This window comes from Erythranthe guttata, chromosome 2 (genome assembly GCF_056151865.1).
Source record: "Erythranthe guttata isolate IM_541 chromosome 2, IM_541, whole genome shotgun sequence".
NCBI lineage: Eukaryota > Viridiplantae > Streptophyta > Magnoliopsida > Lamiales > Phrymaceae > Erythranthe > Erythranthe guttata.
The window spans coordinates 949645-972342 of NC_142534.1; the positions used below are offsets into that span (position 1 = coordinate 949645).

General features: G+C 33.0%; 6 protein-coding genes and 1 long non-coding RNA gene across 10 annotated transcripts; 3 read left to right on the forward strand and 4 right to left on the reverse strand.

The window, feature by feature from the left end:
• Positions 1-268: 268 nt before the first annotated feature.
• Positions 269-1829, reverse strand: LOC105957376 (aspartate carbamoyltransferase). 2 transcript variants are annotated; one of them, XM_088822386.1, is made up of 3 exons: positions 1384-1829; positions 1142-1191; positions 269-702 (listed from the first exon to the last, which is right to left on the reverse strand). In XM_088822386.1, the coding sequence occupies exons 1-3, from the start codon at positions 1475-1477 to the stop codon at positions 571-573; spliced, it is 276 nt and encodes a 91-aa protein (XP_088678512.1). In that variant the 5' UTR covers positions 1478-1829; the 3' UTR covers positions 269-570. The 2 variants fall into 2 exon arrangements, with proteins under 2 accessions (XP_088678512.1, XP_088678514.1); XM_088822388.1 differs by having other exon boundaries at positions 269-698; positions 1138-1191.
• Positions 1830-3525: 1696 nt separating this feature from the next.
• LOC105957668 (chaperone protein dnaJ 10) lies at positions 3526-6699 on the reverse strand. 2 transcript variants are annotated; one of them, XM_012981616.2, is made up of 10 exons: positions 6436-6699; positions 6000-6099; positions 5440-5502; positions 5222-5304; positions 4942-5104; positions 4704-4833; positions 4460-4618; positions 4187-4359; positions 4005-4085; positions 3526-3924 (listed from the first exon to the last, which is right to left on the reverse strand). In XM_012981616.2, exons 2-10 carry the CDS (start codon positions 6084-6086, stop codon positions 3877-3879), a joined length of 987 nt encoding a protein of 328 aa, XP_012837070.2. In that variant the 5' UTR covers positions 6087-6099; positions 6436-6699; the 3' UTR covers positions 3526-3876. The 2 variants fall into 2 exon arrangements, with proteins under 2 accessions (XP_012837070.2, XP_088678689.1); XM_088822563.1 differs by lacking the exon at positions 6436-6699 and adding an exon at positions 6290-6433.
• Positions 6700-7970: 1271 nt separating this feature from the next.
• LOC105957667 (uncharacterized) lies at positions 7971-11362 on the forward strand. Of its 2 annotated transcripts, XR_001172762.2 has the most exons (3): positions 8020-8297; positions 8387-8515; positions 10152-11362. It is a non-coding gene; the product is annotated as an uncharacterized LOC105957667 (long non-coding RNA). The 2 variants fall into 2 exon arrangements; XR_016033272.1 differs by having other exon boundaries at positions 7971-8297; positions 8387-11362.
• An 810-nt stretch (positions 11363-12172) lies between these two features.
• On the forward strand, positions 12173-16462 carry LOC105958127 (uncharacterized). The gene is made up of 2 exons (XM_088822395.1): positions 12173-12984; positions 15600-16462. The coding sequence occupies exons 1-2, from the start codon at positions 12650-12652 to the stop codon at positions 15655-15657; spliced, it is 393 nt and encodes a 130-aa protein (XP_088678521.1). The 5' UTR covers positions 12173-12649; the 3' UTR covers positions 15658-16462.
• LOC105958110 (uncharacterized) lies at positions 13953-15588 on the forward strand. Its single transcript, XM_088822400.1, has 2 exons — positions 13953-14444; positions 14667-15588. The coding sequence occupies exons 1-2, from the start codon at positions 13956-13958 to the stop codon at positions 15504-15506; spliced, it is 1329 nt and encodes a 442-aa protein (XP_088678526.1). The 5' UTR covers positions 13953-13955; the 3' UTR covers positions 15507-15588.
• Positions 16463-18794: 2332 nt separating the features above from the next.
• LOC148772067 (uncharacterized) lies at positions 18795-19326 on the reverse strand. The gene is made up of 2 exons (XM_088814849.1): positions 19153-19326; positions 18795-19073 (listed from the first exon to the last, which is right to left on the reverse strand). Exons 1-2 carry the CDS (start codon positions 19324-19326, stop codon positions 18795-18797), a joined length of 453 nt encoding a protein of 150 aa, XP_088670975.1.
• On the reverse strand, positions 19135-21526 carry LOC148772068 (uncharacterized). The gene is made up of 5 exons (XM_088822570.1): positions 21212-21526; positions 20992-21135; positions 20768-20923; positions 19960-20650; positions 19135-19667 (listed from the first exon to the last, which is right to left on the reverse strand). Exons 1-4 carry the CDS (start codon positions 21497-21499, stop codon positions 19961-19963), a joined length of 1278 nt encoding a protein of 425 aa, XP_088678696.1. The 5' UTR covers positions 21500-21526; the 3' UTR covers positions 19135-19667; position 19960.
• Positions 21527-22698: the final 1172 nt, after the last annotated feature.

Sequence of the window (22698 nt, forward strand, 5' to 3'; positions counted from 1 at the left end):
ATTGTATAAAAAAAATTGGTTTTGCCCTTTTATACTAATTTTTTTAGTTACATTATTATTTTTCTCAAAAATTATATAATTTGGTTCCCTGCGGTTCAGTATAGAATTTGAAAGTTTAGAGCCCTTGTTTAAATACATTGATTGAGGCCTTCAACATATTTTATATATACCAAAATTTTATCGTTATATACACGACATTTAATTTATACAACAAAATCGAAAAGATAATGTAATAATATAAAATAAAATTGATGGATGACATTAGGGATTCGATAATTTTTTTGATTTTTAAACAATAATATAGCTTACGAACATTGTACGATACAATATATAACGTACCGTATAAAATTGTCATGCATACTCATACATAAACACATATATAGTTGATATTTCACATATAGTAGGATCCTCTATATAGATAGGGCTTGTATAAAACCCTAATTAACATAATAAAACTCAACACTATTATACATACATATATAAAAATTATATTACTACATTTTTTTTCCACAAATTATTTGTGAATATTTAGATATATTGTGCCACCCCAATTAAGTAGATCGATCACGCTCAATTCGGAATGAGTTTGAAAGGAGGCTTGACGAATGCAGGGGTTGGATCGTAACTTCCATAATCGTTCGTTTTTACTTTTAGAACCCTTTCGTGAATTCCACTGCGTAATGGCTCCCACGATTCTCGTACCTGCCCAATTTATATAATTACAAGAAAAAAAATCATGTTTCGTGCATATAAAAATTTGATAATAATATAAAAGACATAGTACAGTAAATCTAAATTTTAGGTAATAATCGTAAATATATTATACAATTTTCTCGCACAATATCCGCGAGTATGTATACGTATTTGATTTCTTGTTATGTGTAGTTAATTAGTAATATAATTTTGACAAACATTGATGCATGGGCCGAAAGTACTAATTAAAGTTTATATTTATTTTATGCTACACCCGATTAATTTTATCGACTACCATCCAATATTTTGCGCATGTATTCGAAAGTGTGCAATTTTGTTATTAAAACTTAAAGTGAATATGTTACCAGATATATATATATATATATAAATATATATATATATATATAAATAAAATTAATTAAGATCAGAAGCTGATAAGAGAAGTTACCTCATGAGTTGTACTAACTTCTTTCGACACCATTGATTTCTGCACTCGGCCTGCATGCAAATATTTTTTTTACCAAATAAACCATACGAAACGAAAACATTTTTTTCTTACCAATTAACGACGATCAGAAAAACTCGACTTATAACCAAAATTGTTATACATGTATGCCATATTAACCGACGGTGATTTATTAAGATAAAAAAAAATGAAAAAACGTAATAAATCAAAATTCAAACGTATACCTGCAAATGAAGTCGAAACGAGAATCGCAGAAACGAGGAGGAAAAGAAGGCTGATTTTCTTGAAAAGAATGAAGCCCATTTTGTTCTTCTTCATCAACACACAGACTTTTCTTTTTTCTTTGTCTCAAAGGCAGAAGAGAGTACTTAACTTTTTTGGCTGCTCAAATAGAAATAATAGTGCATATATGCACTACTTTAATTGTATTATTATAATTAAAAAATTAAAGGTTTAGGGATAATTACTGGAATTTAATTCTACTATATAAAAAGAAAGCTTTTTTTTTTATTTAATTTAGTTTAAAATTTTAAATGACATAAAGTTGAGGGACAGCATTTTATTGTTGTTGGGGCACTAAGTGTAGGCAGTTAGTGGATAACTGCATTATTTAATTAAAATTGAAAACACTATGTATAGAGAGAGACATGTAAAATCATATCATCAAATCATATCATGTAAAAATTAAAATAAAGTTGTTGATTACCGAATTTAACATATATATGATTAATTATTTGGCCAGTTACTTATTACATAATTGAGATTTACATTATTATATTCGAACTGTTAATTAAGTACTATAAAACGAAAAATTGTATAAATATATATATATATATATATATATATATATATATATATATATATATATATATATATATATATATTTTTTTTGGCGTGCATGTTAGAAACGTAATGATGGATGTTGTTGAAAACACAATATAGTAGTGCAACCTAGACATAGACTATTATCAATTTCTATTGTGCACCAACATAAGATCTAAACATGATATCCCAAATTTTATATATCAATGGTATAACAGTTAGAGCAAGTGAGTTCGTGTTAATTGACTCAGTTCGAATATTTCCAACGATCGCTAGGTTGAGTTTGTCACACATGATTAGCCTAGTACGGTTTACGTCTCTCGTATAGTTATTATATGAGAGTGTAGGTTTACCCTATACCAAATTCTTATTCAAAAAGACGTTCAATTCAATTTTTTTACTTTTTTGAATTTCATGCAAAAGTTCCCCCTTCAAATATTAATTTCTTCCATTTCCCACTATATATATATATATATATATAATTATGTATATATATATATATACCCTTGAAAATTCTTGAAGATATAAATATCAGGTTACCGAAATTGAACAAAGACTACGTAAAGAAGAAGAAGAAGAAGAAGAAGAAGAAGAAGAAGAAGAAGAAGAATAGAAGAAGAAGAATGGTAATTATGTAATAATTAAATGTGTGGTTTGTAGACAAATTAGGTTGTGCTAAAAAGAGCTTTTGTGGGAAGAGTAATGTTGATCAATCATCCTAAACGACAAAGACAATGTACCAAATTCCCACTAATTAAAAAAAGACAATCGTGGAGAATAAAGATTAGAAGCACTATCTTCCCTTTTTCTTAATTTAATCTTTTTTAATTATTATCTTTTTTTCTTTTTCTTTATTTTTTTTCCAAAAAGTGGTGTTAGGACAGCTTCCCTCAAATTAAGTCATTAACCATATAATACGCTTGTGTCAATTATCCCGCATCGTCTAACGGTCGGGGTAATTGAGTTTGTGACAATTGACCCAAGTTTGAATCTCATTAGGTCAAGTTTATCATACATAATTAGCCTAGTTAATTTACATTTGACGTAAAGTTTGCAAATTATTATACGTGAGTATAGATTTATCCAATGAACTCATACGATTAGTTGTTGGTTCTTTCGTTACTATATTATTAAAAAGAAAAAAAAAAGTTGAACCATATAATGGTTTCTAAAGAAGACCTAGTAAACCCATTATCTTCATCCTTAATTAAACTACATTACTTTGACAATTATTGGCTGAGTTACGTCGTTATTTCTTCTGAGCCTACACTTTTTCTTATTTTTTTTTTCTCTTACTTTTTCTAATTTTAAATTGGACCTAAGAATAGTGTGCTTTAATTCGAAAGATTAGCTCATGCCAATCTTGAATAGGATTATAAGTTATAATCAGGATGTAAGTTATACTTTTTCTCTATATAGTTTACCGCCAAAATACTTCTAAAATAGACCCCAAAAAATAAATAAATAAATCAGAAAAGAAGGATTCTAATTTCAAAGGTACAATATATTACTTAAGAGACTCGTTATAACACTTTCGCCCGATATAACTTTATCGACAATTTTTGCCCTTAACATTTACCGTATATATGAAGTCAATTGATCAGCCACACGAAGTTACATTGAATATCTGCGTATAACTACACTATGTATACATATACAAGCGCGACAATGTCGGATCCTGCACAGATAAATATATTTCCTATTCCATAGTATTTTGTCCTCTTTTTTTTTCGGTTTTTCCGATTTCCTTTCTATAGGAGCGAGCTACATTGGTACAAAGAACCTCAAAAAACACGAAACGAAAAATAAGCTCATCCTTCTATTTTAGCTTTTGAGAAGACTTAAGTTTATACTCAATTTACGTAACGCCACCTGCGAAGTAGTCAATGCTTCACCTATGCATCGGTTCTTTTGTCTACTGTATCTTGATTTGGCATCGCACCCTAAAAACCAGTCACAAGAAATTCCTTCTATAATTTTACATATAAATTATAAATCGACAAAATTAGAGTACTAAACTTACTTGGAAAATTTCACCGAGTTTCTTTAATCCGCGGGCCCGTAACCTGAGAATTTCCTTGGAAGCTTCGGAATCTTTCAAAACCTGATGTATTATTATAATTAATTTATTTTTTTAAAATTAATAAATAAAAAATCGACAGAAAATTCAAACAATTGACGAGCCAATACGATTTTCAAACATACCGATTGACACACATGGGAAACAGTCATTTCAATATCCGCCACATTCATTCTCCAGAAAGAATCGAAAATCGCTTCTTTGATTTTTTCAGCTGTTTTCATTGTGTTCTCATCCTTAATCTCTTCTTCGGTACACCTCTTCCATTCCTCCCGCAGTTGAATGCATGCAATAGCAGCTGAGAGCAAGAACGAGGTTAATTTTATTTTCAAGATTAAAAAATTATAATAAGATAAAAATAAATAAAAAATCGAGGCATGTGAAACAATTGTTGGCACCTTGAGCTGCTGCAGACTGTGTTCTTCTCGAGTGTCTTTTGTCCCGAACCCACTCTGCTAAAAACGGAACCTTCATATAACGCTTCCCCTTTCCGATTTTTCTTGCAGCTTGCCTTGTGTATATGTATCCGATAGTATGCAACATAGCCTTGCCAAAAGCTGGAAAAAAAAATAACATTAAAAAAATAAATTATATATATTACTCCCAAGGGCATAATGGGTATTTTGCTAAAGACGTACGTACCAGCTTGAGAAAGACGGTGGGCTTCTAATTCTGCAGATTCTACAAATTCGTCTTTTTGGCCTTGAACATATAGTTCAAGTCGTTTTTGCAGAATTTTTATGAGTTTCTCTTCCCTTTCTTCTTGCAATGCCTTTAACATGTAAAAAGAGAGGAAAAAGGCTCGGTTAATCACTTCATAAAAAAAGAATTTTCAAAAAAAAAAAAAAAAAAACAATTACACGGGCAATTAAGTAAAAACCTTGAGTATCTTCTCGAGTTTGGGTTTTTGAACTTCAGGGGGTAACTCTGGATCAAATTCAGGGGGAGGTGAAGAAAGCAACGAAAGTTGGCCCACGTAATTCTCAAATATTTCATTTCCAAACATCATTCCGAAAAGAACTGTTGGATCAACCATCGAGTCCCTAAAATCAGAGAAAGGTTCATCAATTAAGTTTAACCTGAACATCGAGAACACTAGCTAAATTGTTATACATATACAAATTGGTAATGAGAAATAAACGAGAGTGTCGAAAACTTACTTCATTCCTTCCTCTTTTCCGAATTTGTCGTATGCTTCACGTTTTTCAGGGTCACTTAGTACCTGATAAGCCTCTCCTAATGCCTGTATACAAAAACCGTAACGAGGCAATTGAAATTTTTGCTTCCCGTTTCCATTTTCTCACAGAAATCCAACATTCAATTCCTTATTGTGTACATATTCAAGATTAATGGCGACTGAAATAGCAATGTAGCTTACATGGAAATCTTGAGCTGCAGCTTCGGGATCTCCGTGGGTTTTATCAGGGTGTACAGCTCTTGCCTAAGAACAAGATAATCGATAAAATACAAACAGGTTTCAAACACTAAATTTATTAATTATTGATAATCCCACATTAGTCACTGATAAAACCATCACCGAAAGAAACGAATAAAAACTAAATACCGAAAATACCATGTAACGAAAAAATTGATCTCTCACTAGGAGGCAGAAATATGTGCAAATCTAATTTACATTCAAAGCGACGAGCCATTCCATCGACTATTGAATATATTTAAATGACAAAAATGAGCAAATTTGGATATGTTGACGAAAACAAGATCAACGAGTTCTTAGCACAACGCAGTGGTTTTGGGTCTCAAAATCATAAACTAGTGTGCAAATTTCGACATACCGAGATAGAAATTTAGGAGAAAGACGAGCTGGAAAATTGGAATCGAGAAACTTACAACTACAAAATCCATTCACAGGCACAAACAAATACATACAATCACATCGAAAACTATGATATACATATATATATTATCTGAATGGCTCACCTTTTGATAGTAAGCCTTATTGAGATCTGCTAGACAGGCATCTTCTTCAACTCCCAATGTTTCATAGTACTCTTTGTCCGCAGACATGGCTTACAATCAACTAAACGGAAATTTAAAAAAAAAACAAATTATATATGTGCATACAATTTTTAACCAAAAAAAATATCCCCAATTGTTTACTTCGGAAATTAGGGATTTCGTGATAGAAAATAAGGAATTCTAACAAAAATCAAGTAAATTTATACATGTTGCCCTATGTTTTTCAATAGCCTAACGCCAATCAAATTTACCAACAATTGCAGAAATTCACAACATAGCGACTTGGTAAAATTATCACTCCGCAACAAGCAGAAATCCATGCGGCTCAGAATTTTTCGATACAGGAGATAGAGAGATAGAGAGAGAGAGAGAGAGAGAGAGAGAGAGAGAAACTCACGATATCAATTTTGAGCTGGAGAAAACAATCGAACTCTGGCTCAAAATTGGATTCTTGATTTTTTTTTTTTTGTTGTGGAAAATGAATATTTTGTTTTCCTTTTTACGATCTATAGTGAGTGGTATTCAAAACCGCCTGACCGTTGAGATATTAGCTTTTTTTATTTTATTTATTAACTAATTAATTTATTTATTTATTGTTAGATGACCGTTTAAGCTTTAACTAACAGCAAATAAATACTAAATATTTAGCAATTCTTTTGTTGTTTTTTAAATAAAATGTCTTGTCACGTTATTATAATATTTTTATTATTAATATGCATTTAATAATTGCATTTTTATCCCTACAAGATATTTAGAGGCTATAGAGATAGCTGTGTTGAATATTTCAGATATTTGATTCTTTTTATATGCAAAATATCACTTCAATACAAAAGCCAAGTAACAAAATCCTTATCTGAATTTTCTAATTTGAAAATAAATAAAAATATATTGGAAAAGGATAATGACCTAACCCCAGTTTTCATCCAAAGATAATATTTTTATCCTTTGTCATTATTAAATGAGTTCATACCAAAATTGAAATTCCGTAATGCTTTATATTCAAATGCAAGATATCTTAAACCATCATTTGGTTAAATGTATATATCAAAATAATTGAAACAATCCAATTTCATTTATTATTTAGGATAAATTACGGGCACCACCCTTAAGGTAAGATTAAATAACTCACAGACCCCTGTGGTATTGTTAATTAGAAATATCCCCCTAAGTTATTTCTCCATCACACAATTACACCATTATGGAGTTATGAGTAATGAAATGTTGAAGATTACATCTGAATTTCCATATCTACCTACATTAGAGCAACTCCAATGCTAAATATCAAAATTGAGTTATCAAATATTCATTTGATATTTGAGAATTATTTTAATATTGATTTAAAATTCATGTACTCCAACTATGGTTATCAAATTAATTATCAATTGGAAGTTTATTGGTGGTTTTATTTGTAATTGCCACGTGTCAACTTCTGATTTGATGGTTAGGAGGTTACACATTTTTGATAACTCAATTTCCAGCAAGTATTTTTACAACCCAAAAAGTGAATTATCAAAATGGAAAACTCATTTAATAACTCCATTGGAGTTAAAGATTTTTATTTTGAAGTATCTAAATAGGGATTAAATGTTTGAATACTCTATTTAATAACCCCATTGGAGTTGCTCTTACAGAAGGACAACGGTAATATATTTTTTCTTACCTCAGGAATACGAATAATTTACCTATTGTCTGTTTGTTTAATAAAAGGGTAACTTAGATAATTCATTCATTGGGTTATGATTTATAACGGGATGTTAGTTTTAGGGAGGTATTTATAATTATCAATACCACATAGGTCGGTATGTTATTTAGTTTTATCTAAGGAGGTATCCGTAATTTCCCATATTATTTAATTGGCCCCAACAATATTGGACCAGTAAAAAAGAATTGCTATTGGGCCCTAATAATATTAAGTATTTTATTTGGGCCCATCTTAATTAAGGAGGAATGCACACAGAAAAAATACCCATAAATTAAACCGAATCAGAATTTTGAAACATATCGGCCCAATTCAATCCCACCGCAGCTTGTTTTCGTTCTCACCAGTCACCACATTTGTGTAGCCGCGTTTTCGTTCTCGCACTCCAACTGTTCGATGAATTGTCTCACAGAACAAAGTTTAATTTTTTGGCTTTTTCAGCACAGTAATCAAATTTCTCTCAGATTTCTGTTCGAGCGATTGGCTGAAAAAATACACAGCAACACGTTACGAAGAGAACGCATGAATCAAGCTGCAAGTTTTTTATGGCTTACTTTTAAGTAAGATTAATTGTGATTTTCGATCCTTAATTATGTGGAATTTTATTAGTAAAAAAGTATCTCAGCTGGCCGTGTTTATTAAATTGCAGGAAAAAAGGTTCCAATTTCTGATGAGAAATGCATAACTAGGGTTTCTCTGCTGGTCCACGTCGGATACAGCTCAGCATGTGCTGGAAAACAACCTCTGGAAGGAAGTTGTGGAAGTTTTATGCATAAAGGTGAGAACTCACTCTACAAAACTTTTTTCTATATGGTGCAATTCCGAGTTCTGCTTTTAATTCCAACCAATTGGTATGTTTGCTTTTGCTGAGTATTGCTAATCCTTCATACAGTGCTATCCTATCTATGCTTTATTGTTATCCCAATTTAGCAATAGGATTGATTGTGGCCAGGATAAAAAAAGTTAAGAACCGGATAAATGAGTTCCGCCACAATTCCTTTGTAAAGAAGTCTGTTTGATGTTTAGATAGGTATGCCTTGTGTAAATGAGAGACAACAATGAGTTATAAATGTTACAAACTGCAAAATGGTGATCGAAAAGCTGAAATTGGACTTTTTGGAGAAAAAAAAATATAAGAGGTTTCGAAAAGATTTCAGTATTAAAAATGAAAAGCTTATTGCATATTGGACAGAAACTCGAGTCTAGTGGGGCCAATTGCCAGCTAATTATTCTTGGTGGATTAAGCTTGGGTGTTTGGTTTCGGGTTTTCAGGTTTTCGGTTTCACGAAGAAAGCAACTGAATTCCCAAAATTTTGATCTGAGGAAAATAAAAATATTTTGTCCTTACTCAGACTAGTTCTTGGCTTATGATAGACGATTCAATATATTAGAAACAATTAGGAGATAGATAAAAGATGCAGGGCAGTGATTAAAGAACAGTATGATTAATTTTGGGAATTAAAAAACACATCTCTTCTCTCTCTGATGTTTTGTGATGTTTTTTTTAGTATTGAAAGAGCAATAATGGCCCTAGCCACTTTTGTATCACCCACCTCTATTTCGGTAAGAAGGAGAGAGAAAAAAAAAAAAGACAAAAGTAAAAAACGATAAATCACCTCAATAATCAAAATCAAGAATGAGGTTTTACTGTGTTGCCTTCATCTGAATTATTGAAGGGCATTGGCTGGCCACATGGGATTATAATCTCATTAAGAATGTCGATGCTTGCATCACCTATTTCTGTAATAAAAAATACGAGAAGAAAAGGCAACGTAAGGCTTGTCCCTGTCTAGATTCCGTCATAATTTAAAGAATGCAGTTTTGAAGTACAATATTTCTAGCTGTCAACATTTATGTGGTTCAAATTATTCAAAGTCGTAGATAAGAATGGAATAAACCGAAAGGCGGACTAATGGAAGTGTTTTCGGTTAGTGATTTATTTATTTTTAATTTCCTGGTCTTAGTGAAAAGTTTAATACATTACTAATGCATATATTCCTTTACAATGGAATCTGCGTGATTTGCGTTGTGCCATTAGACTTATTTCTCGAGAATAATCATATTCGTCCGATCTGTCAGCGGAGATAGAAAAAAGAACTATATGCAATAGTTTAAGGCTCGATTTTGTCAAATGCAAGAAAATAATAAATTTATGTTAGGTGGTTCGTATTAATAAAGAGTTTATTGGGTCGTTGCCTTTATATGTTACATAAGAACCAACATAATGGGAGTATAGTTTAATCACTAGTATATTTATCTTTTTCGTTTCTTTTGAAAAGTATTTAAGATTATCTTAAACACGAAAAGGGTAAGGGTATACTGTATACATATGTTTGTGGCTGGTATTCTTTCAGTTCATTATCTTTACGATTTTAGATGCTTAATAAATATTAAGTATATCTCTTTGTTTAAAGGTTATACTCGGGATTAAGAGAATATTGTGTCGAAAAGATGGGTGTCGAGATGAAAAGACGCTTAAGGCACAAGTTTCAGATTCTGTATATATCGGAATAACATTTTGCATTTTGCAGTTTGCAGTAGGCTTTAATCTAAAACTAATCAAGACCGATCACAACCATCGATTTACTTTACGGAATGATATTCTTTATTTCTAATTGTGTGTATAGCAAATGCCATTCTTTTCCCCTCTCCTTTATTTTACACCCCTCAAAGCAACATTCACTTTTTACTCTTCGAGAAATCGAGCTGTTGCCCAATTGTAATTCCGGGTCTATACTTTTTATTGCCACCCTTTCTTGCACCTCCACTCTTCCACTTGAATGTTTTGCTATTTAACGACGAGCAATAATTACGATAGTATTTTGGCTTTGCTAGTGAAAATCACAATAATAGAAATATATACCCCAGCACCATTGTTCGTGCAATACACTTTATTTTATTTTTTCTTCGTTACCCTTTTTTTTTAATTTGCTTCCTCCCCAACCCTCATGCGTACACGGAAGTCTCTACTTCATGAATATAGATAACGGTGCCTCTCTCGATAGTTAATTTATTTATTTTTATTATTTTTTCTTATCTAATGTTCGAAATGTGCTAGATAGAACCAGGCTCTATATTCGTTGCATTTTCATCAGGTCTCTTGTAACCAATTAACCATGCATATCGAAAACATATCTGCTTATTTCACGCAGGGACATTCCGGTAATTTCCAATTTATGTGGCTGATTTGCTTTGGACATATGATAGTTGAAAACCTTACATAGTACTTTGATTTAGCTTATCACAAATGTTTCTTTTTGATTTATTTATTTACCAAATAAAAAAAAATGGGGTACAGAAAAAGAACAAGTGGGGTGGATTTTATTTCACTAAGCATCTTTGGACAAATATGATTTTTTAATTTTATTTTTATTATTTATTTTTATTATTTATTACTTGAAACAGGGGTGCATGAGATATTGGAAACTAAAGAAATACATATACTGTGTTCATCTAATACAGCAAGTTTCTTCCTTTGGCTCTTTTTCCCACATGAAATAAAGTGGTTTTTAAAAAAATTAAAAATTAAAGTGTACATTTTATTTACCTTTCTTTTGTATCTTCAACTGTTTAGTGCTTGTCAATTTTGACATCTGATTGTCACTATTATGTTTTTTTACATCAATTGATATCTCATTTTCTTTTTAGTAACTTTATTTAATTACAAAGTGTGTTTCACCAATTATTATTGGAGTCTTGAGAAATTATATTGTAGATGTTGGTAGATTGTTATGTCAGTTATGCTTATTAAACCTCAAGAAATACACAATTTAAATAACTTAATTGTCGATTTTCAGTTTTGCACATGTATAGAAAATTTCAATAAACATGTCTTGATTTTAGGGGGGAAAACTCATTAAAAAAACTAAAATAACATTATTCGTTTCATAATGTGATAAGAGATAGTTAATACTTGAAGATGAATTTTATTAAGGTTAGAACATGAGAAAAAAAAAGTATTTATTGCACTATTAAAAATCTAACTTGACTGATAATATAATATTTTTTAAAATACACAATTATATCATACATAGTGGATAGATCCAAACAAGTTTTACATACATCCATATATATATATATATATATATATATATGTATGTGTGATAGTGTGTGTAAATCATAGGTGGGAAATTACTCAATATTTTCATTGAAAGTAGAACAAATAATTTTTTTATTTCGAAAACATGAACTTTATTTGCCCTCATTTGAAGGAGTTGTATTAACTTGCATTTCTGAACTCTAAAATAAATAAATTCTGGCCAGAAAAACCTGAAATTATAAAAACAAAAAATAATTAAAAGAAAAATAAAAAGTCAGATATTTATTTGCAGTACCGTACACTAAAATACTCAGATGTCACGTTTAAGATCTAAAAAAACAGTAAATTGCAGTGATCAAGTGAGTTTAATGAATCTGATGTGTGTAATTAAATTATCATAAGACTGACAAATACCTTTTGTACTTGTACTAAAAGAGATTTGTCTCTTGTCCCCTGCACGTGGGCCCTCTTCTCTAGATTTCCGATCTTTCAAGTAAATTACCATCATTTAATTTATTTAATTTTTTTCATTTTCTTCTCCAAAATAATTAAGGGGAAACTACAGATAAATCCCTAATCCAAAACTTGAAACACAGATCAGTCCCTAGGTAGTTTGCCCTAGCATTTCAGTCCCTACTCACACGCCTAACATGCAGATCAGTCCCTAATGTGAATTTTATATATTTTATTATATATTCTTCTCACTCTCACCCTTTTCTCTCTCCTGCTTTTCTCTCTCTTCATCTTCTCTTTCTTTCTTCTCTCTCTTCATTTCTATCTGCTTTCTTTCTTCTCTATTTCTTCTCCATTTCTCTCCTCTGGTTTCCCCTTTTTTCCGGCGAAAAAATCACTGTAAAACCCACCCACCCCACAATGGCTACAAATGATGTATCTAACGATGTACCCAGTGTGATTCTTGGAAGTTGTCGATACAAAAATCAACTTCACATTATTTCCATAAAAAGTAATTCGACATTAATGGAGATATATGGTGCTATTATCAACAAATGGAATCATATCCATCCAGATGCACTGATCCTCCAATACTTGGCTCCTCGGGAAAGATTGTATGTGACATTGGGCACTGATGAAGATGTGGAGAATATGGTTGCATTGCATCTGATAATGAAGATGAGTGTGGTCGACATTGTCGTGACCTGCAAAGATGAAGCTAATTCGCGTGGAAAGAGGGTTCGCACCGATGGCTGGTAGGTCTCCATCTTTTTCTGTACTGCTGAAATGCATTTCTTTATGGTTGTTAATTATTGTGTGATACATAGTATAAAATATGGCACATAATAGTATCATGCTAATATAAATATGGTATGGACGTATGATACTTACAGTACGTAACCTTGATCTGAGTAGTATGGGTGATAGGTAAATTTGGTACTGCTGGTGGGAAAACATAGTATCATATAATGAGGAAGATAGTACGTTACCTTCATCTGAATAGTATGGGTGATAGGTAAATTTGGTACTGTTAATGGGAAAACATAGTATCATATAATGGGGAAGATAGTACGTAACCTTCATCTGAATAGTATGGGTGATAGGTAAACTTGGTACTATTTGTGGGAAAACTTAGTATTATATAATGGATAAGATAGTATGGAACCAGTGCATTGTTATGATATTTTCATGTACATTGTTATTTGGATTCCACTCTATTGTAATCCATTTTTAAAATTTTTTTGAAACCAAAAGCGGCGATCAATCGATGGAAATCGAGGGTAATCCGCTTGGAAATTCAATTGATGCATGGAGACATTGCATCCGTGGGGAGAATCAGTTTTTTAAAGATCCTGATGATTTTAGGCATATGCTGAAAAACTATTCTATTGCTAATAATCGATCATTTAAGTACATGAAAAATGATCAACAAAAGATCATAGCAGTATGCATTCACGAAAACTGCAAATGGAGGGTTTATGCATCATTGTACAAGTCAGATAAGTTATTTAGCATTCGCAAGTGCAATCTTGAGCACACTTGTGGTGATGCTACTCTTCGTACAAGGGGTCATCCTAAAGCCGATGCTACATGGATTGCCCAAATTATGAAACGAAAATTGAGAACGCAGCCAGCTTACACACCATGTGGTATGTTAGAAGATATCCGAGACGATTATGGTCTGGAGCTTCAGTACTACACAGCATGAAGGGGTAAAGAAAAAGCAATGCGCGATATCCATGGTGATGAGACGACATGTTATGATAAACTGAGACGCTATTGTCGTGCATTAAAAATGCATAACCCTGGTAGCATGGCAGAGTATGAGATTGAACCTGCTACTCAAAAGTTTATTCGAATATTTATTAGTTTTGGGAGTTCTATCTCCGGCTTTCATCGGTGTAGGCCGATGATATGTTTGGATGGGACTCACATTAAAAATAAGTACAAAGGATGCTTGCTTTCTGCTGTGTGCAAGGATCCAAATGATTCCTTGTATACATTGGCATACGCAGTTGTTGATGCTGAGAATGATAAAAACTGGGAGTGGTTTTGCATTAAATTGAAACAAATTCTAGATCTTCACAATGACAATAGATCTTTTACCATTTTCTCTGATCGTCATTCGGGGCTTCTTAAAGCCGTCCCGATGGTATTTCCTAGTAGCCACCATGCATATTGTTTGCGACACTTGGTGGATAACTTTAGAACTCAGGTATTTTGATTCTCTTTAATATGCAAATTGGAACGTACCATTTGTCACCTCATGTCATACTTTTGTATAACATGTTTCATACTTTTGTATAACATGTTTCATACATTTGTGTAACATGTGTCATACTTTTGTATAACACATTTCATACATTTGTATAGCATGTTTCATACATTTGTATAGCATGTTTCATACATTTGTATAACATGTTTCAAAATAATATAGGTCCTGAGGAAGTACCCATTGCACAACAAGTCATATTGGGCGAGTGTTTTACATAATGCTGCATATGCTCCTACTCGGCAGGAGTTCGATGCAACTATTTCTCGTATAGTGCAATCTATGCCTCTCGCGGCATCATTTATTTCGAATTCTGATCCAAATCATTGGGCGAATGCCTATTTTTCTGGAGAAAGATGGGGAATCGTGAACAATAATCAGGCAGAAAATTGGAATGGTTGGGTTAAAGATGCCCGATCTTTGCCTGTTCCATCCATGATTGATCACATACGGATCAAAATAATGGAGATGCTAGTTAAACGAGAAGGAAAAAGTTTGGCAATGACTGGCATATTGTGCAAGAAAATTCTAAAGAGATTAACAATCAATCATATGGCCTCTCGTTCCTTAAAATATTGTAGATCAAGTAGTACCGCTTTTGAGGTATATGATGAGGACAAGTCGTATAAGGTTGACTTGCAGCAGAAGACTTGTTCTTGTAAAGCATGGCAATTAGAGAAACTTCCATGCAAACATGCATGTGCATGTTTGGAGTCAAAAGGATACTCAGTATATGAGTTTGTGGATCCATGCTTTCATATTGATACGTACAAACAGGTATATCAATTCACGATTAACCCAATTCCCTCGTTTGATGAGGACTTTGACTTGTACGATGCGTGTAATGCTCCGCCCGATGTCTTTGTTAATGCACCTGATTCGAGAACTCGACCGGGACGTAGAAAGACAAAAAGAATTCCTTCACAAGTGCAAACTCGTAAACTGAATTGTACTCGGTGTGGGAAGCCTGGACACAATCGTCGTACTTGCACACAACCAATCTGACTAGCAATTTTTTTTAATGTAAATACTGTCTGCATTTGTGTTAATTAAACTAACTAGTCTTGTTTCTAATGTAAATTTTATGTTTTTCATCAGGGAGGACAAGATGGAGGAGAGCTTACATGATTGCCCATTATGTTATTCAAGTGATTGAAGTGAATGAAAACTGGTTGTTTGTACTTTATTATTATGTGATTTGCACTATGTTGTTTTGAACTTTGTACTATGTTTCAATTTGCACTATGTTTTTGCTATTTGTAGTTTGTACTATGTATTAGGTACTCTGTTCATTGATGGTTTATCATTTTCAGTCTAATGGTACTATTTTTATTTACACATGGTATTGGATATGAGATAGGATGGTATGCCTATTGTTGGTTGATGGTTTATCATTTTCAGTCTAATAGTACTATTTTTATTTACACATGGTATTAGATATGCGATATGATGGTATGCTTGTTGCTGCTTGATGGTTTATCATTTTCAGTATAAAGGTACTGATTTGATTTACGCATGGTATTATCTATGAGATAGGATGGTATGACTTACTCAATTTATGACCGTTACAATATAGCCGTTGCTTATAATATAGCCGTTGCTTATTGTCAGAACTAGTCAAGTCATAATATGACCATAAATGACACATAGGCTCATTTGTTTCTAATTCATGGCTTCTTCTAGTAGCACCACTCAAAGGGAAATGAGTGGGTTAAAATACAAAAAAGGGAAATGCAAGCGTCTTGATTGTGGGAAGAAAACAATAATCATGGTTTCAGAAACTATTTCGAATCCCGGAAGGTTATTTTACTGTTGCCCACACCATGGCTACTCCCATTGGTGTGAACCATTTGAAGTTGGGCAAACTTTTTCCAACTCAAATCGTGAAGAAAATGAAGCTACAAGTGCGTCGATGAACCAAGTCCATCAAGAAAGTGAAGTGAAGAATTGCAATTCTGAAGGTGGAGTAGTTCATAAATTGATAGTGTTGAATCTAGTAATATTTGCAGTCTACATGCTATGTAAAACCTATGTACTGTTGTTTAATTAGTGAACATAAGAGTACAATGTATAAGCTGGTAAAGTTTGGGTTCTTCAGCATTTATAGTACGCTTTGTTAACCAATTAAGTATAATGTATAAGCTGGTAAAGTACAAGTGAGTCATCACTATAGTACCATGTGTTCACTGATAAAGTATATGTTTGCCATTCATATAGTATTTTTACACTCTATATATTATTGTCGGGCCAATGCGTCCATATGATCGCATTTTAAGACACAACTCTTCAGTTTTAGACTATTAAGAATGAATGGAGACAATGTGGGAGTAGATCAACATCGACTATGGTAAGAATTGAGGAAAGTATTAGTTTTACACTTGAGCAATGTAGACTTGTATGAATATATTGTATAGTATATGAGTATCATGTATGAAATTCAACATATTTATGGGATCTTGTATTCAAACGCAACAATAATGCTCACCTACCTTAAAATAATCATCTAAAACATAATTTATGCATCTCCCGTACTTATTGATCATTAAAACGTCGATGAAATTGGTACAATTCAATTCATCAAAAAATATAGTACGCTTTGTTAACCAATTAAGTATAATGTATAAGCTGGTAAAGTACAAGTGAGTCGTGACTATAGTACGATTTGTTCACTGATAAAGTATATGTTTGCCATTCATATAGTATTTTTACACTCTATATATTATTGTCGGGCCAATGCATCCATATGATCGCATTTTAAGACACAACTCTTCAGTTTTAGACTATTAAGAATGAATGGAGACAATGTGGGAGTAGATCAACATCGACTATGGTAAGAATTGAGGAAAGTATTAGTTTTACACTTGAGCAATGTAGACTTGTATGAATATATTGTATAGTATATGAGTATCATGTATGAAATTCAACATATTTATGGGATCTTGTATTCAAACGCAACAATAATGCTCACCTACCTTAAAATAATCATCTAAAACATAATTTATGCATCTCGCGTACTTATTGATCATTAAAACGTCGATGAAATTGGTACAATTCAATTCATCAAAAAATATAGTACGCTTTGTTAACCAATTAAGTATAATGTATAAGCTGGTAAAGTACAAGTGAGTCGTGACTATAGTACGATTTGTTCACTGATAAAGTATATGTTTGCCATTCATATAGTATTTTTACACTCTATATATTATTGTCGGGCCAATGCATCCATATGATCGCATTTTAAGACACAACTCTTCAGTTTTAGACTATTAAGAATGAATGGAGACAATGTGGGAGTAGATCAACATCGACTATGGTAAGAATTGAGGAAAGTATTAGTTTTACACTTGAGCAATGTAGACTTGTATGAATATATTGTATAGTATATGAGTATCATGTATGAAATTCAACATATTTATGGGATCTTGTATTCAAACGCAACAATAATGCTCACCTACCTTAAAATAATCATCTAAAACATAATTTATGCATCTCCCGTACTTATTGATCATTAAAACGTCGATGAAATTGGTACAATTCAATTCATCAAAAAATATAGTACGCTTTGTTAACCAATTAAGTATAATGTATAAGCTGGTAAAGTACAAGTGAGTCGTGACTATAGTACGATTTGTTCACTGATAAAGTATATGTTTGCCATTCATATAGTATTTTTACACTCTATATATTATTGTCGGGCCAATGCATCCATATGATCGCATTTTAAGACACAACTCTTCAGTTTTAGACTATTAAGAATGAATGGAGACAATGTATGACTATATTGTATAGTATATGTGTATCATGTATGAAATTCAACATATTTATGGGATCTTGTATTCCAAACGCAACAATAATGCTCACCTACCTTAAAATAATCATCTAAAACAATAATGGAGACAATGTGGGAGTCAATCAACATCGATTATGGTAAGTTTTTTGTGAATACACATGTGAAATACGCTTTGTTCATCAAATAAGTACAAGTCTATTGTTGACAAGGTATCTTCGAATGGACTAGACAGTATTTGTTGCTCATTTTTATGGTACGCTTATATTCTTTATACAAACTAATTAATCGCAAAATAAAGTACCATGTGTTCAAAAGGCAAGTACATTTCATCGAAACATATAGTACAATGTATACAATGAAAAAGTACGAGTAGAGCTAATCAATAGTATTATTAGCTCTACAACAAAAGGACAGATTGTTTATGGCATAAAAACACATTCACCTGTTCATTAATTAATTACAAAAAAGACAAGAACCCCAAAACACTTCCACTCCCAGTTTTTTCACAATAACGCCAGATCTATTTCATATTTAGCTTCCACTTCTACTCCCCGATGCCTCAGAAAGATAGCTGCTAGTTTTGGGCGAAGTATTTTGATATCGCAAGTTTTTGCCTTAAACCAAATATCTTCACTGTTTATAGCATGACAATATGCCCACATGCAGACAAACAAGCCGCAATCAAGGTTCCCATCCTGCTGCCTGCATCCATGAACCCATTTAGCTTCCGATTGTATCTCCAACCCAGACCTTCTTTCAACCACCTTGCTGTAAAACGAGGCCTACGAAAATAAAATATTATATTAGTCTACAACAATTCGCAAGAATAAAGAATAACTAATTACAAAAATATGGGCTTACGACATAATCCGCAATTCCTGGGAAATTCGGAGAATAGTCTATGGAGTTCCAATGGTAAATACATTTATCTATTGGGTTCAGAACAAGCAGGAACCAGTGTTCACTGGAATTGATAGGTATCATGACAAATGTTTTACTGAAGATATTTGCTGTGTTTAGCTTGTCAAAAGCCATCGTTCCAAAAATAGTAAAATCATTGAGAAGACGATCAAACATGGCATCGCTCATTCGTTCTACGTCCACCCGAGGTCGCGACATTAACTCTTGCTACGAAACATAATAGAGAATATTAGATAAACATTGTAATGTATGCATAATTATTTGTTAAACCACTATATACCTGGGCAGGGGAGTCAAGGTAATCAATCTCATGTCCATGTTGGTTCATGATAGATTCGGAACATAATAGATTCAAGTACAAATCTATGTGTTCTGCACTCAGCATTTCATCAAATAAAAGTTCGCACATATGCCTTCCCGTCAACTGATGTGGGCCTCTCTCCACAATAGTTTCACTACAGTAAGACATAACCACGTACTATTGGATAAGTAAACTTGTACTATGTACAAAGTTACTACATACTATAACATGCAGTAAACATGTACTATTGGATAAGTAAACTTATACTATGTACAAAGTTACTACATACTATAACATGCAGTCAACATGTACCATTGTATAAGTAAACTTATACTATGTACAAAGTTACTACATACTATAACATGCAGTCAACATGTACTATGCATTCACTTGACATATACCATTAAAGACATTAACATGTACTATCAAGGTGGTTGTGCTCTTACCCTAAATCAACACTTTCCAAGAACTGATCCAACAATATCCTATCTTCTTCGGATATTTGGTCACGACGTACGTAGTCCTTTCTTCCCCGGTAATAATCGGCATTCTATATAACGAATAAATCACACCAATTATGACAAAAAATAATAATAATGTAATACTAATATTAGATAAAAATACCTTGATCCCAGGGACTGAAACCGAAACCTTGGACACAGGAACTTGTTTACGACCACGTCCTCGTCCTCGTCCTCGCACGCGTGGAACTTTGGCCTTTGACTTTGGCCTTTGACTTTGACTTTCGTCTCCTTGATTTCTTTCTCTTTCTTCACTTCGTTCTCCTTCACCTTCCATCCCCTCTACTTCATTTTTTTCTCCTTCTTTTTCCCTTTCCTCTATCTCTATCTCTTTCTCTATCTCTATCTCTGCCTCTATCTCTATCTCTTTCTCTGTCTCCGTCTCTCTCTCTTTTTCTGTCTCTCTCTCATTCTCTCTCTCATTCACTCTCTCTGTCTCTTTCTCTGTCTCTTTCTCTTTCTCCTTCTCTTTCTCCTGCTCTTTCTCTATCTCTATCTCCTTCTCTTTCTCTATCTCCTTTTCTTTCTTTCTCTTACTCTGCATTTTTTTTTCTTTATTTTTTTCTTCTGTTACATTCCCCCTCTTCCTTTTTAAGTTATTCTTCATCTGCTGCAACTAAAAAAAACAATAGTACGAAACATGTTATACCATAGTATTATATTAGTTGACATATAGTATGTTCCAATGGGAATGGAAGTATGAATTTTAGGGTTTATTGTTTTAATGACTTACAGATGTTGCTTCCACGTCTCCAATCTCATCTTCACTACTCTCAGAACTTATTTCCACAAATCTGTCAGCACTAATTCCAACAACTGGACCAGAAATTACTTCCAAAACCGGAGAAAGCAACACTTTCTCTTTCGGGTACACAGAAAATGGTATAACCTAATAAACGTAAAAAAATTGTTAGCAAATACCTAATACATTATATATTTTGTAACTCAAAGTGTTACCTGCACTTGTTTTATCTGATCAAAAAGCAACCTAGCTGCTTCTTCATCGATTGGGATTTTGCTGTCTTGCCACCGGAAGAACCGGGGAAATTTGTAAACACTGGTGCTAACCCCTAGTGACGTGATCCTTTCATGCACCCATGCCTGCGTATTTTGGAATCAATATTAATTGGTATATTCAATATAACATAATATATATTCACTATTAGATATCACTTACCAATAAGCCGATAGTGCATCCATCAAAATACTTCAACCCCCCCTTCAGATACCCCTCCATATTCTCAACAAGAATATCATACACCAACTTTCCCCATGCAAAAGACCATAAAACCTCCAAATCTTCTACATGCGGATAAACCCACCTTTCTAACGTTTTGTTCCCCTTTGGCAGTAGAATAGTATTAAACAGATAAATAGTGTACAATCTGCTGAAATCTTCAACAGATTGTTGATCGGTCATAACTGCATAGGCCTCCAGTTTATAACCAATATATGGCCTCGTCATTAAAGATAACTTACCATCAAAAATACGTGTGATGAAACCAGTGTCTCTGCCATCCATATTCACATCCACCGGTACACCTTCGTACTGCAGCCCTAATACGATAGATAATTGCTGCGGAGTGAATTCCAAGCGTATAGTATTTCCCCCAAACCAGAAGGCCCGATCTTCTGGATTGTACGCTTGCATGAGAGACACAACCCTATGGAAGCTGTGGTTTATTTTAGGCATGTCCATGTAGTGATAGAAGGGATTTTTCTTCAGTACTTCATGATGTTGTTTCTTCATCACTTTTTTCACACCTTCCATAGTTAGGTGAAAAGCGATCGGTGAGCACCTGCAGCCTATTGATAGCTTGCTGCAATCTTCTTTTACAACAATTCCTGCAATTACATACACATAAAACAAATACAATTATAACAAATACAACGTACTATAAAGTTCCACATGTCAATACCATCCGAAATCACTAGTAATACCATTCAAAGGCACTGGTAATACTATTATGGCATATGACTTATACTACAGGACCATCAACATTATACTTCTAGTACCACATGTCAATACCATCCGAAGTCACTAGTAATACCATTCAAAGTCACTGGTAATACTATTGTGGCATATGACACATGCTACAGAACCATCAAAGATTATACCATCTAAATGCACTATTAATACCATTACTGCGCATGACACATACTATAGAACCAGTACGAAAAATACAATAAGCCTCTTTCCCATATCCTATATGAAACCCTTGTTAGGACTCAAAATGCTTTGGGGACATGCTAATGTCACCGAAGAATAATACCCATGAGAAAACTGTTACAAAATCATGAAATTCGACAACAAATAAATGATCTTTGCAAACCCAAACAACAGAACAACAAATATTGGAACCGATTTAATGATTAGGGCAAACACCGAATAAAGTCGAGGCATAATACCCATGAGTGGATATGTTCAAAATCATGCAATTCTATAACAAATAAACCTTTTTGCCCTGCTTAAGCAACACCCAAATGGGTCTGTTTCCAAGAAAATGAAAAAAAAAATAAAAAATCAAACCTTGTTGTTTACCCTGCTTCACCATTGTTTATAAATGGGTTTGTTTATACTATTTTTCTGCGGTTTGTTGATTCTTCGTGTTTCGTAATTTCTTCCTTCTTTGTTGTTTCTCTGTTGCGTTTCTTCTTCGTTTC

Excerpts from the sequence above, each read along its gene's own strand:
- LOC105958127 (XM_088822395.1), top strand. The coding sequence starts at position 12,650 with ATGGCTACAAATGATGTATCTAACGATGTACCCAGTGTGATTCTTGGA. Across the intron at positions 12,985-15,599 it reads AGGGTTCGCACCGATGGCTG|GGAGGACAAGATGGAGGAGA; the intron begins GTAGGTCTCCAT and ends GTTTTTCATCAG.
- LOC105957668 (XM_012981616.2), bottom strand. The coding sequence starts at position 6,086 with ATGTCTGCGGACAAAGAGTACTATGAAACATTGGGAGTTGAAGAAGAT. Across the intron at positions 5,305-5,439 it reads CTGCAGCTCAAGATTTCCAT|GCATTAGGAGAGGCTTATCA; the intron begins GTAAGCTACATT and ends TTTTGTATACAG. Across the intron at positions 4,086-4,186 it reads TTTCCCATGTGTGTCAATCG|GTTTTGAAAGATTCCGAAGC; the intron begins GTATGTTTGAAA and ends ATAATACATCAG.
- LOC148772068 (XM_088822570.1), bottom strand. The coding sequence starts at position 21,499 with ATGACGAGGCCATATATTGGTTATAAACTGGAGGCCTATGCAGTTATG. Across the intron at positions 20,924-20,991 it reads ATCAGATAAAACAAGTGCAG|GTTATACCATTTTCTGTGTA; the intron begins GTAACACTTTGA and ends TACGTTTATTAG. Across the intron at positions 20,651-20,767 it reads GAGACGTGGAAGCAACATCT|TTGCAGCAGATGAAGAATAA; the intron begins GTAAGTCATTAA and ends TGTTTTTTTTAG.
- LOC105958110 (XM_088822400.1), top strand. The coding sequence starts at position 13,956 with ATGCGCGATATCCATGGTGATGAGACGACATGTTATGATAAACTGAGA. Across the intron at positions 14,445-14,666 it reads TGGATAACTTTAGAACTCAG|GTCCTGAGGAAGTACCCATT; the intron begins GTATTTTGATTC and ends AAAATAATATAG.
- LOC148772067 (XM_088814849.1), bottom strand. The coding sequence starts at position 19,326 with ATGGCTTTTGACAAGCTAAACACAGCAAATATCTTCAGTAAAACATTT. Across the intron at positions 19,074-19,152 it reads CAGGAATTGCGGATTATGTC|GCCTCGTTTTACAGCAAGGT; the intron begins GTAAGCCCATAT and ends TTATTTTCGTAG.
- LOC105957376 (XM_088822386.1), bottom strand. The coding sequence starts at position 1,477 with ATGAAGAAGAACAAAATGGGCTTCATTCTTTTCAAGAAAATCAGCCTT. Across the intron at positions 1,192-1,383 it reads CGTTTCGACTTCATTTGCAG|GCCGAGTGCAGAAATCAATG; the intron begins GTATACGTTTGA and ends ATTTGCATGCAG. Across the intron at positions 703-1,141 it reads AAGTTAGTACAACTCATGAG|GTACGAGAATCGTGGGAGCC; the intron begins GTAACTTCTCTT and ends TAAATTGGGCAG.